The 14,545-nt window shown below is 37.6% G+C and overlaps 1 protein-coding gene and 1 long non-coding RNA gene across 13 annotated transcripts in view; both read right to left on the bottom strand.

The window, feature by feature from the left end:
- Nucleotides 1-14,545, bottom strand: part of TBC1D5 (TBC1 domain family member 5) — a 566,253-nt gene that overhangs the window by 46,728 nt on the left and 504,980 nt on the right. For all 12 annotated transcript variants that reach the window (XM_050779554.1, XM_050779547.1, XM_050779557.1 and 9 more), the window contains one exon: nt 10,527-10,690. In XM_050779554.1, coding sequence (XP_050635511.1) covers nt 10,527-10,690 — 164 coding nt within the window. The remainder of the gene's footprint in view (nt 1-10,526; nt 10,691-14,545) is intronic.
- LOC126948128 (uncharacterized) lies at nt 830-10,519 on the bottom strand. The gene is made up of 2 exons (XR_007723348.1): nt 8,466-10,519; nt 830-5,594 (listed from the first exon to the last, which is right to left on the bottom strand). It is a non-coding gene; the product is annotated as an uncharacterized LOC126948128 (long non-coding RNA).

Here is a 14,545-nt window from a genome sequence, read left to right as displayed (position 1 = left end):
TGATTGTAAATTTCCTGAGGCCGCTGCAGCCATGCTTCCTGTACAGCCTGAAGAACTGTGAGTCAATTAAGCCTCTTTTCTTTATAAATTACCCAGTTTCAGGTAGTTCCTGATAGCAATATGAGAATGGACTATTACAGTGCCCAAGCCTTCAACTGACCCTCTGAGCATAGAAGCTCTAGCTATGAGGAACAACCAAAAGGAGATTCCTTAGTCCTAAGTTTTTAGGGGCAAAGTGAAGGCCACCTGCCTGATACAGATTCCCCCTTTATCAACAGGCCTAGAATTTCTATGACAGAAGTAAAGCAATTCTTTCCGCAATGAAAGCCCAGTGGATTAAAAATATAACTTCCTGAAAAAGTTTACATACGTGTTCAAAGGATAAATGATGAGATGCCTGGGACAAGAGGTTTAAAAGCAGGAAGACACTGTGTAGGAGAAGGTGGTGGTGCCACTGAGGGGGAAAGAAGAGGACAACCGTGCAGACTCTGCAATCTGGCCTCTGGCCTTGGCTGACCTCCAATTGCCCAGATAAGTCAAAGCCCTCATTTCCTTCCCTGTCATGCACATCTGCACTTTAGGGTAGGAATAACTGTCCCCAAGGCAATGTGGCACTGAAAGAATATACAAATGTCAAGTTTCAAGAAAGGTCACTAGAAAGAAGCAAATGCTATAAATGACACATTTAATTTAGCATGATTCAAACCCACAAAATATTTCTGGCCTGGGATTGTAAATATTTCTAATTGCTTCACTTGAGCTTTCCCCAAACCACTGTCTATGCCTCCCGGCCGTATTCACAGCATGGGTACAATCTGGCACCTTTGCATTTTACACAGAGGATGGAGATAAAGATAAGTGATGGAGGAAGAAGACCCAGCACGAGGTGAATGAGTGTTTCACTCAACCCAAAGGGCACTGTTCTGCAAAGGACGTTGCAGCACTCCATTTCCTGTGATTCTGCGGTTTCTCAGATTTTTTAAAATTTAAAATAAATGTATTGCACCATAAGGATTTTTAAAAGTTGGTTCTAAAACCTGTTTACAAAAGCTAAATTAAAATGTCATGCTAAAACTGTTGAAAATGGAGGGCTTTTTATGATGCTCCCTTTGATGTTCACATTTCTTTGCAATGGAGTTACATGATTTGGGTGATGCAAAAAGATGGAGAAAGAAGGAAAGAATTCTCTCATAAAGATATACAGTCTACCCTTCCTGACCTTGAGTACATTTACGGGCAGACAGATTGTAAACAAGGTTTATAAAACATTGAATGACTAAATGTATGTTTCAAATATCCAGGTTAATTTGGCCTTAGATTAAAATTACTAACATGAGACTTAAACTGCTGATGTTTAAATTCATTTTATATCTATTCATTTCAATAAACTATATTAAATGGGAATGTATTTTAAATGGGACAGTATTTTAATCCAGTTATCATTAACACTACTGATTAAACAAGAAGAGATTACATATGTGTACTTTTGACTTGAAAATCCTATAATTAGATGAACTCTAGATTCCAGTTTTCAATTCCATCCCTAACCTCATAAAGAAATCTACTGAAGTCAGTGCTTTCCACATAACATGTTTTCCTAGGAAGTATACGTCACTGACTGAGAAGAAAATCAGGTAACTAGGAAAATTCTAGTCTTCTGGGAAGGCTGCTCTGCTCAGTTTCTCCCTTCCAACCACCAATTTAACTCTAGTTGCCTGAAAAATCTACCAGCAAAATATGACTGATGACAGCAGAACTGCCTCTTTTCAAATGCAAATCCTTCAGGAAAGGATTAAATAAACCATTTTGGCAATTAATACTTCAAGGGTAATTTACCTATCAAATGGCTGGCTGCCTCATCACATCCCCCCACCTGCTGGTCCTCTGTCATGAGCCTCTCTTAACCCTTCTCCTTACCAGAGATTGGTTAAGAAGTGGGCATGGAATTTAATTCTGGTCAGTGATATGGGAAGGAAAGACTGCTGGGGAATTCCCAAGTAGCCTTCTCTAGAAGGGGTGTGCATGCACGTGTGTGTGATATAATTGGCTCTGTGTCAGCCCCCTTGAGAGAACACAATGAGAGCCAAGTTGGAGATAAAGCCACCACACTAAGGATGGCAGAGTGGAAAGATGGTGATGCTACTGAACAGCTGAATAATCCAACCGCAGACCTATTTCAGGAATCTTTGTTATGTGAAATAATAAACAACAAATTTCCTCATTTGATATAATACTTTCTCTTATTTTTACCCAAAGCAACTTAATACAATTCTAACTATTTTAGATGTGTCAGGGGATGTGAGGGAGAAGAGAACTCCTGTAGAAGGTATTGTTGACTGCTAACTCAATATCCACCACTACCACCTGTCCTAGGAAGCTATTTTCCTAAGGGAAAATAATGGTTATATCTAATGGGAGAAGAAATACATCAGTGGTTCAGATCTATCTCTCACAGGAAGCTTGTCTAGACCAACACAGTCCATGGTGGTCTGTCATCTAACACCATTTTGTTTACTGTCTTTATTGTTCATATGGCATTTAATCATATTATGCATCTCATGTGGATGAGATATTTTAATTTAGTTTAATTACTTAACTTTCCCCCATTCCAATTTCACTCTAAGCATCCTCATTAGGATTGCTCTCTTATATTTCTTAAACACATATAATGTCTTAAATTATAATTTCTAGATCACGGCCTGAAATAGGTTAGGCAATTCTCCAGTTGTCTAGAAGTAAGAGTCTGCTTTCAAAGTCGTTTTCATTTATCTGACACTTTTTGGTATTTTGTCACGACAAAGAATAGATGAATATTACAAAAATAAATTATATTCGTATGACCATAGTATACGTTCAAACAATCAAAGAGCAATGATGAATGCATACGGGGTCACAGGGGTCATAAAGACACAGGATAGTCACCCCACTGTAGTGCTGTGAGCCTTCAGGTAAGGGAGTGTCTCATTATGCATCCTGTTTTATGCAGAGACTTTCAGCTCAGACCTTTTTTGATTTCCTGTGGTTTAGAGAGGATTCTGATCCATGGATACTTTTAGATCTTTGGAGGTTGGTATTTATTATAATTACTACAAATCATACCAAAATATCATGCAGTTTATCAGGAAATTTACAAAATACTTCTGGTTGGCTGGTGTGCTTAAATATTATAACTTATTCACAGACACAAGTCAGTTTTCGAGTTTTTCTTTTTTCTTTTTATTTGTTTATTGAGACGGGCTTGGCTCTGCTGCCCAAGCTGGAGTGTAGTGGCACAATCATAGCTCACTGCAGACTTGAACTCCTGGGCTCAAGTGATCCTCACACCTCAGCTTCCCTAGTAACTGGGGACTACAGGTGCACGCCACTATGCCCGGCTAATTTTTTGTTAATGTTTTTGTAGACATGGGGTCTCACTATGTTGCCTAGGCTGATAATTTTTCTTATACTCTATTTTTCATATACTTTAACCTTAGCAAAGATATTCTTAGAAAATGATTTGGCAACAATCATAGAATATGACAGTGCTAAAACAAGTAAAAATTTATTTAACAGAAGAATGACCACCTAAAAATAGACTTCTAGAAAGCTAAGTATTAGATGTGATTTATACTATCATGTAAAATAAAGCATAAAAATTAAACATATCAAAATGTTTTATTTTCTCTTCAAGACAAACCAATACCAATCCTCAAAGTAATAGTACTACTAATAATGAAGTGAGGTCATTTAAAAAACTTTCTACTAGTTTTCACATTTCAGTAAAGAAGTATAATGATGTCTTTTATAAAAATCTGGCACAAGGCTTAATTGTTACCTCTTTAAAGACTAAGCTGAATCTTGCCCTCTTTCATTATATGGCCAAATCATGGGCATTAACAGGAATAAATGTGATACTTCTTTTTTATCTAAAGAAGATAGGCTGTGGATTATAGAAAGGGTATGTATGATACATAAAAAGGCAATATTGAGACAAAACAAGTTCTACAACACACTATATGATGCTTGTCCAGGATATGTCATACCTATGTAGATTCTGACAATCATTTCTCAGAACCATTACAAGCAGATTTTACCATACTTCGACTGATAGCTACTACTTGATTATCTTAAGTTTTATGTCTCTTTCTACCACTATTTTGGCAATTAACATCAACAATTTCTTGATCCTGAACCACTTTAAAAGATGAACTGAGTCTTGAAATCTGAAAGGTATCATCATATAGTTTAAGGGACAAGAGACCCAAACCAAGAGATGTCTTTACTTTCATTTCTGGCCACTTGTTTGTATAAGAAATTTAAGTGAAAAGCTATCTTGAACGTTTTTCAGGATATGGAATATCACTGTATCACATCGCACTGGCCTGGAAATGAAAGCAAACTGGACCCATGTATGGTAGTTACCTAGTCATAGGCTCTGGTGTCCTGGGACCACTCTAGTGGCAGCAGGCAGCTCCCATGGAAGAATGAGTCCCAGCTATGGGCCTAAACATTTTCCAACCGTGCACTGTTATGCTGTGATAACCATCGGTCTCAGAAGCTTAGATCAGCAAAAGCTGATTTCTCCCTCATTCTTCATGTCTACCATAAGTTGGCAGGGAGGTTCTGTTCATGGTGTCAGAGGGAAAGACAGCAGTGGATGGTCTTGCAGTGACAATACATATATGTCACTTTCAGTTACAATGCAGTAGAGAGAACCAGTCATATGATTTTGACAGATCATAGGGACAAGGAGGTGCAATCCTATTAAGTGCCCAGAATGGGCGAGAACTGGCAAAGTGTACTGACTTAACGCACTATTTAATAAAATAATAAGATAAAACTACTACTTGGAAAAGCATGAGCTTATTTATCTTAAAAATTTCTGCCTACTTCCTTCCCCAAAGTTAGCAAATATACTAAATTTTGAATGATTACTTGCATTCTGTCTCTTGGTTCACAGCAAGTCTATGTAGAGAGTTAGATTCACTTTATTTCTATTTTTACTTCTCAGTTTTAAGTTAAAGTATCATCATAAAGAAAAGCAATTAATTGGTGTTGCAGACTAATCCATATGCCACCAAAATATGATAGAATGCAAATGAAACCTGTCTCCATATGCCTTTCTCATTTGTTATTCTCTTACTCTGGTTCTTCACAGACACGTTCTTTGTACATGCAGATTATCTCCTCTTCTAATTTATTATGCCAAAATATTCTATTTTGTTGTAATTTTTAGTTGTTATTTTTAATCTAAGTTATATACGTAACACTTATATAAGTGTTAATAAAGTGAAATGGTCAATACAATGAAATAGTGCTTTATTCAACTGTTTCTGTTATGAAGAACAGTTCCTCACAACCCCACCCTCTACTTCTTGCTCCCCAGAAACAACCACTTTAAATTCTTTTACCCATTTTGCTTTTTCACCTCTATATCATCTATGTATCTATGTATCTATCTAGTCTATCTAAGACAAGCTCTTGCTCTGCACCTCAGGCTGGAGTACAGTGGCACAATCACTGCTCACTGCAGTCTTGATCTCCCAGACTCAAGTGATCCTTTTACCTCAGTCTCCCGAGTGGCTGGTACTACAGTCGCATACCACCATACCTGGCTAATGAAAAAAAATTTTTTTTTTGTAAGGACAGGTCTCACTATATTGCCTAGGCTGGTCTCAAACTCCTGGACTCAAGCAATACTCTCGATTCAGCCTCCCAAAGTGTTGGGATTACAGGTGTGAGCCACCACAGATGGCCTTTATCTCTAACTTATCTAGCCACTTCTTGATTTCTCTTGAGTATTATCCCCTGATTCCCCACTATGGAAGATAAAGATTTAGTTGTATTGACCACTACCACCTGCTCCCTCCTTTCCTCCTCAGGCAAACACGTAGTTCCCATGCCCCATCTTCTCAACAGGTATAGTGTGATTCTGATTAGATTAATATTCAATAGGCTTACATTATAATGTCTATGTAAATGTTAATCCCAGCTCAGTTATAAGGTTTATCATAACCTTTCTTTCTTTTCCTACACATACTTTGTTTTTCTTTGGGGTTACCAATTGTCCTTTTTTGGGGTTAGTTTAGCTTTTATAAAGTTATCACCCAAACTCATGCCTAGTTGCATACATCTCTCAATTTGTTAAAGTATATTAGTCATTCTTCCAATTTTATCTTTTTGAATAAATCTTTCTGGAAACTTCCAACTTGCTCCAATCTGGGCTTGCTACTACTTTCTGGGTCTGCTATTTAGCAGTGCTATAGTCTTTGGATCTCCATACATTATCATTCTGGGGATCTTTTTGTTTTGCTTTTGATCCTCTATTTCCTAGTTCTTAGGTATTCTTCCTCCTTAGTTTATGTACTCATTTTTGTACAGCATATCCTCCAGTGGATTCCCAGGGTACATGAGAATCATTTTTTTGAATCTTTAATGTCTAAACATGGCTTTATTTTACACTCAAAATTAACTACTAGTTTAGCCAGATGTTGAATCTAGGTTAGAAGTAATTTTCTCTCAGAACTTTTTTTTTTTTTTTTTGAGATGGATTCTTGCTCTGTCACCCAGGGTGGAGTGCAGTGGCGTGATCTCGGCTCACTGCAACTTCCACCTACCGGGTTCAAGTGATTCTCCTGCCTCAGCCTCCCGAGTAGCTGGGACTATAGGCGCCCACCACCATGCCTGGCTAATTTTTGTATTTTTAGTAGCGATGGGGTTTCATCATGTTGGTCAGGCTGGTCTCGAACTCCTGACTTCAGGTAATCCACCTGCTTCGGCCTCCCAAAATGCTGGAATTACAAGCGTGAGTCACCACGCTTGGCCATTTCTCAGAACTTTCAAAGTATCGCTCCATTGTCTTGCTTTTGGTGTTGCTACTGAGAAGTCTGTAGCTATTTTAATTCCTCATTCTTTGTTAGAATCTTTCTTTTCTAACTCTATGAGTCAGTAAGATTCTTTTGTTTGCAGATTTCTGAACTTTTTCAGTAATACATCTGACTGTGGGTTTGTTTTTTCTTGAGTGGGTCAGTCTATGGACTTTTCCTATCTGAAGACTCAGTTATTTTATTAATGAAAAAATTTCTCAAATTGTATTTTTGATATTTCCTTCCTTTAATTTTCTCTGTTCACTCTGAAACTCCTATTTTTAAAAATTTCTGGGCCAGTTCTCTCATTTTCTTATCTTTTTCTCTCTTCTATTTATTTTATATTCTATTTTCAGGGGAGATTTCCTCAACTTTATCTTCCAACTCTTCCACTGAGTTTTACATTTTAGAAAAATGTATACATTAGAAAAGGTATTACATTAGAAAAATATAACATTTAGAGAACAAAAAAATGTATTAAAATATGATATTTTTCTTGTTTTCTTGTTCTGCATAGCCTGTTTCCTCCCAGTTGCTTTTTTCTGTTTTTGTTTGTCTTTCATTATCAAATCCTCTCTCCAAGTGTCTGGTGATCCTTGGCTGTCTTGTCCATATAAAATAGTATAAACTAAAAAGCTAAGAGGAAGTTCTGTTTGGATGGAGCTCGTTAATGGTGGGGTCCACTATAAAGTAACTGGGTGTTTCCTTGGAGCACCCCTGGGGTAAGTATATTTACAGCTGTGTGTGTGTGTGTCTTTTGCCTAGAGAAAACCCTTCCAAATCTCTTGCCTGAAGGCTATCCATACTGGTACTCTGGAGAGCAAGCTGGGGAGGCCTGGGGTCTCAAATTTAGCATTTAAGTGTTCACTACCCCTTTTCCAGTAGGGTGGTTCACACCGGAATGTGCCTGATCTCTCAGACCACACACATTCTGTTGTACACTTTTCAGAGAATTAAATTTTCAGTCTTTTGCTGATATAAGGAAGGAAATCTAATTCCTCTTTCAGAAGCTTCTGACCAGTTGTCTTGTCTTCAGTTCTACCTTCATCTTCACCTGTAGCTCCTGAGCTTCTAGAGAATTTTACAATGTAAGTCAAGCTGCTTCTTTGTTTTTGACCTACCATTGACTTAAGGTTCAGCTTTCTTAGGCTGCTTAGTTGTCAATTTTCATCTGTTTTCCAAGTAACAATATTTTATTGCTACTGTTTTCTCTTTTGTTTTCTTATTTTTTGAGGGTTTATCTTTAACTGCCCTTGTCCTTGCACTGGAATTTTAGGAGGGAACAGAGCTAAATGCTTGCACTAAAGGTGCCATGTTTAAACTAAAGTTCCTCTCTGCTCTTTTATATACTACAGAATCACAGTTCCTACATATTGAAGGGATCCCTAAGAGGGCAGGTAGTTAAACTCTTTCCGTCAGAGAGCAAAAATGTTTAATTTGCAGATAAGGTGGTTAAAACTCCAGAAACTGAGTGTCTCGCCCCAAGAAATACAAAGTCACACAGATAGAGAACGTAATATTCTATGTACCTTAAATAATTATCTCTCAAAGGTTTAATTGTTTGTTTGTTTTTCTAACTTAGGATACTTTCAGTTATAGCTAGATCCTTTTCTGTATTACCTTGGCATCCTCTTCCACAGGGCAGATGAGTTCTTATTAAGACATTAGGTGTTAAACTACAGTCATGTGACACGTAATGATGTTTTGATCAACAACAGACCACATATATGATGGTGGTCCCATAAGACTATAATGGAGCTAACAAATGCTATTGTCTAGTGACATCATAGCTGTCATAATGTCATAGTGCAATGGATTCAGTGTTTGTGGTGATGCCAGCCTACTGTGCTGCCAGTCATATGTAAGTATGGCACATACAATTATGTACAGTGAATAATAATAATCGATTGTGTTACTGGTTTATATATTTACTATACTATACTTTTTATCCTTATTTTATAATGTACTTCTAGTTACACATATTAAAAAAAGAGTTAACTTTAAAACAGCGTCACGCAGGTCCTTCAGGATGTATTCCAGAAGAAGGCATTGTTAACACAGGAGATGACAGCTCCATGAGTGTCACTGCCCCCCAAAGACCCTCCAGGGGGACAAAACTTGGAGGTGGAAACAATGATACTGATGATCCTGACCCTGGTTAGGCCTAGCCTAATGTGCGTGTCTCCATTTTTAACAAAAAAGCTTAAAAAGTAAAATTAAAAAATTCAAAAATAGAAAAAGATCACAGAATAAAGATGTAAGAAAAAGAATGTTTGTACAGCTAAAAAACGTGTTTGTTTTGAGCTAAGTGTTATTACAAAAGAAACAAAAATTTAAAAAAAAAGTTCATGAAGTAAAAGTTATAGTAAGGTAAGATTAATTTATTTTGAAGAAAGAACTATTGTTTAAATAAATTTAGTGTAGCCTAAGTGTACAGTGTTTATAAAGTCTACAGTAGTGCACAATAATCCTAGGCCTTCACATTCACTCACTGCTCACTCATTCCTTTGCCCAGAGCCACTTCCAAGCTCCATTCATAAGAAGTGCCCTAGACAGGTGTACCATTTTTTTTTTCTGTATACCTTACAATTTTCTGTACCTTTTATATGTTTAGATACAAAAATACTTACCATTGTTATAATTGCCTACAGTATTCAGTACAGTGCCATGCTTATATAGGTTTGTATCCTAGGAGTAACAGACTATACCATACAGCTTAGGTGTGTAGTAGGTGGTACCATTTCGTTGTGTAAGTACACTCTACGATGTTTGCACTATGATGAAATTGCCTAACAACACACTCCTCTGAATGTATCACTGTTTTTAAGCTATGCATGGCTGTTATAAAATGTGGTTAAATGTGAAGTTGGCTTATAATAATTTCAGACACAACCAAGTTTTTAAAGCAGTGGATATGCCTTAGCTATATCCTTTCGAGAAATGTATATAAAGAATTTTACAGGCTGGACACAGTGGCTCATGTCTGTAATCCCACCACTGTGGAAGGCTCAGATCACTTGAACCCAAGAGTTCCAGAGCAGCCTGGCCAATATGGCAAAACCCCGTCTCTAATGAAAATACACAAATTAGCCAGGCATGGTGGCACACACCTGTAATCCCAGCTTCTTAGGAGGCTGAGGCATGAGAATCACTTAAACCCAGGAGGTGGAGGCTGCAGTGAGCCAAGATTGAGATTCTGTCTCAAAAAAAAAAAAAAGAAAAAGAAAAAAAGAAGAATTTTACAGAGTATCAAAATATAATTTAAATGTAGTTTGTATAGCTTTTTATATGGTAAATCAATTATTTTTAATTTTCAAGAAATATCTTAAATGGAAAAAACAGCTTGGTTTGTTCCAACTTCCATCATTTATTTGTTAAATTTTATAAGAAAACACAGGCTTTGAAGAAAAGGCGTTTGTAGAGAAAAAAAGGAGTGGGATTTGGGAAAGATTCAACTTATTTTAAAATGATGCTACTTTCTTTTATTTCCAGTGTGATACAGGCTACAGCCTTAAAATATTACTAAAGTATAATAATAAAATACTTTTGATAAGATAATTCCTTTTAGTCCATAAAAGTTTTAAGAGCTTTATGAAACTGGGCACTAACAGAGCTTTCATAAATGCAGCACTCTATGGAGGAAAATGAAGAATGAAGAGAAAATTGTCCTTAAATACTTACAGATTCTTTTCTGCCCATAGTTTTGCTGTGTGAGCGGGAACGTGAGATGTTGCTAAAAAAGGAATCTTTTTTAGTAGCAGATGAAGGTGGGGAGCCAGTGAATTCTCTTCCTCCAGGCAAACTCTCAACACTTGGAGATGAACTGATGTTTTTAGAACTTTGCCCTGTAAGAAAAATTAAGTAGCAATAATGAAACACCAGACTCTTTCACTAAGCTACTTAATCTACTGTTTTTAAGAAATGATGATCAATTATGATACCACTAGGTTGATACTATCAACATAATGACACTATGGAGTATTAAAATGCATGCATTTGTATGTATCAGAATAGCCACCAGTTTTTTAAAAAACAGTGAAGTATCTACCACCATAGTTTTCTATGTTTTTTATACTACAATTATCCAAGCATTGCACACATATAAAAGAACTAAAAAAAAAAAGGGGGGGGCACCCAAGATGGCCGAATAGGAACAGCTCCAGTCCCCAGTTCCCAGCGTGAGCAACACAGAAGATGGGTGATTTCTGCATTTTCAACTGAGGTGCAGACTGACACCTCACACGACTGGGTGCACCTCTGAGACGAAGCTTCCAGGGCAAGAATCAGACAGCAACACCCACTGTTCAACAATATTCTATCTTCTGCAGCCTCCGCTGCTGATACCCAGGCAAACAGGGTCTGGAGTGGACCTCAAGCAAACTCCAACAGACCTGCAGTTGAGGAGCCTGATTGTCAGGAGGAAAACTAACAAACAGAAAGGACACCCATACCAAAACCCCATGAGTACGTCACCATCATCAAAAACCAAAGGCAGATAAAACGACAAAGATGGGGAAAAAGCAGTGCAGAAAAGCTGGAAATTCAAAAAATCAGAGCACATCTACCCCTCCAAAGGAACGCAGTTCATCGCCAGCAATGGAACAAAGCTGGACAGAAAATGACTTTGACGAGTTGAGAGAAGAAAGCTTCAGTCGGTCAAAATTCTCAGAGCTAAAGGAGGAACTACATACCCAGCGCAAAGAAACTAAAAACCTTGAAAAACGAATGGATGAATGGATAACAAGAATAATCAATGCAGAGAAGACCATAAAATAACAGATAGAGATGAAAACCATGACACGAGAACTATGTGACAAATGCACAAGCTTCAGTAACCGAATCGATCAACTGGAAGAAAGAGTATCAGTGACTGAAGATCAAATGAATGAAATGAAGCGAGAAGAGAAGTGTAGAGAAAAAAGAGTAAAAAGAAATGAACAAAGCCTCCAAGAAATATGTGATTATGTGAAAAGACCAAATCTACGTCTGATTGGTGTGCCTGAAAATGACGGAGAAAATGGAACCAAGTTGGAAAACACTCTGCAAGATATCATCCAGGAGAACAACGTCCCCAACATAGTAAGGTAGGCCAACATTCAAATTCAGGAAATACAAAGAATGCCACAAAGATACTCCTCGAGAAGAGCAACTCCAAGACACATAATTGCCAGATTCACCAAAGTTGAAATGAAGGAAAAAATGTTAAGGGCAGCCAGAGAGAAAGGTCGGGTTACCCACAAACAGAAGCGCATCAGACTAATAGCAGATCTCTCGGCAGAAACTCTACAAGCCTGAAGAGAGTGGGGGCCAATATTCAACATTCTTAAAGAAAAGAATTTTCAACCCAGAATTTCATATCCAGTCAAACTAAGTTTCATAAGTGAAGGAGAAATAAAATCCTTTACAGACAAGCAAATGCTTAGAGATTTTGTCACCACCAGGCTTGCCCTACAAGAGATCCTGAAGGAAGCACTAAACATGGAAAGGAACAATCGGTACCAGCCATTGCAAAAACATGCCAAAATGTAAAGTTCATCAATGCTAGGAAGAAACTGCATCAACTAATGAGCAAAATAACCAGCTAATATCATAATGACAGGATCAAGTTCACACATAAAAATATTAACCTTAAATGTAAATGGACTAAATGGTCCAATTAAAAGACACAGACTGGCAAACTGGATAAAGAGTCAAGAATCATCAGTTTGCTGTATTCAGGAGACCCATCTCACATGCAGAGACACACATAGGCTCAAAATAAAGGGATGGAGGAAGATCTACCAAGCAAATGGAAAACAAAAAAAAGCAGGGGTTGCAATCCTAGTCTCTGATAAAACAGACTTTAAACCATCAAAGATCAAAAGAGACAAGGCCATTACATAATGGTAAAGGGATCAATTCATCAGGAAGAGCTAACTATCCTACATACATATGCACCCAATACAGGAGCACCCAGATTCATAAAGCAAATCCTTGGAGACTTACAAAGAGACTTAGACTCCCATGCAATAATAATGGGAGACTTTAACACCCCACTGTCAACATTAGACAGATCAACGAGACAGAAAGTTAACAAAGATCCAGGAATTGAACTCAACTCTGCAACAAGCAGACCTAACAGACATCTACAGAACTCTCCACTCCAAATCAACAGAATATATATTCTTCTCAGCACCACACTGCACTTATTCCAAAATTGACCACATAGTTGGAAGTAAAGCACTCCTCAGCAAATGTAAAAGAAGAGAAATTATAACAAACTGTCTCTCAGACCACAGTGCAATCAAACTAGAACTCAGGATTAAGAAACTCAAAACCACTCAACTACATGGAAACTGAACAACCTGCTCCTGAATGACTACTGGGTACATAATAAAATGAAGGCAGAAATAAAGATGTTCTTTGAAACGAATGAGAACAAAGATACAATATACCAGAATCTCTGGGACACATTTAAAGCAGTGTGTAGAGGGAAATTTATAGCACTAAATGCCCACAAGAGAAAGCAGGAAAGATCTAAAATTGACACCCTAACATCACAATTAAAAGAACTAGAGAAGTAAGAGCAAACACTTTCAAAAGCTAGCAGAAGGCAAGAAATAACTAAGATCAGAGCAGAACTGAAGGAGACAGAGACACAGAAAACCCTCCCAAAAATCAATGAATCCAGGAGCTGGTTTTTTGAAAAGATCAACAAAATTGATAGACCGCTAGCAAGACTAATAAAGACGAAAAGAGAGAAGAATCAAATAGACGCAATAAAAAATGATAAAGGGGATATCACCACTGACCCCACAGAAATACAAACTACCATCGGAGAATACTATAAACACCTCTATGCAAATAAACTAGAAAACCTAGAAGAAATGGATAAATCCTGGACACTTACACCCTCCCAAGACTAAACCAGGAAGAAGTTGAGTCCCTGAATAGACCAATAGCAGGCTCTGAAATTGAGGCAATAATTAATAGCCTACCAACCAATCCTGCTGGAGAGGATGTGGAGAAATAGGAACACTTTTACACTGTTGGTGGGACTGTAAACTAGTTCAACCATTGTGGAAGACAGTGTGGCGATTCCTCAAGGATCTAGAACTAGAAACACCATTTGACCCAGCCATCCCATTACTGGGGATATACCCAAAGGATTATAAATCATGCTGCTATAAAGACACATGCATATGTATGTTTACTGTGGCACTATTCACAATAGCAAAGACTTGGAATCAACCCAAATGTCCATCAGTGACAGACTGGATTAAGAAAATGTGGCACATATACACCATGGAATACTATGCAGCCATAAAAAAAGGATGAGTTTGTGTCCTTTGTAGGGACATGGATGCAGCTGGAAACCATCATTCTCAGCAAACTATCACAAGAACAGAAAACCAAACACCGCATGTTCTCACTCATAGGTGGGAACTGAACAATGAGATCACTTGGACACAGGAAGGGGAACATCACACACCGGGGCCTATTGTGGGGAGTGGGGAGGTGGGAGGGATAGCATTAGGAGATATACCTAATATAAATGACAAGTTAATGGGTGCAGCACACCAACATGGCACATGTATACATATGTAACAAACCTGCACATTGTACACATGTACCCTAGAACTTAAAGTATAATAATAATTTTAAAAATCCACTTGTAACTGCTGCTAATCAGAGGGTATATTCAGGGCAACTTGAATCTG

This window comes from Macaca thibetana, chromosome 2 (assembly GCF_024542745.1).
Source record: "Macaca thibetana thibetana isolate TM-01 chromosome 2, ASM2454274v1, whole genome shotgun sequence".
In the NCBI taxonomy this organism is placed as follows: Eukaryota; Metazoa; Chordata; class Mammalia; order Primates; family Cercopithecidae; genus Macaca; species Macaca thibetana.
The sequence above is the reverse complement of the archived record's forward strand: the minus strand, read 5'-3'. Positions and strand labels throughout refer to the sequence as shown.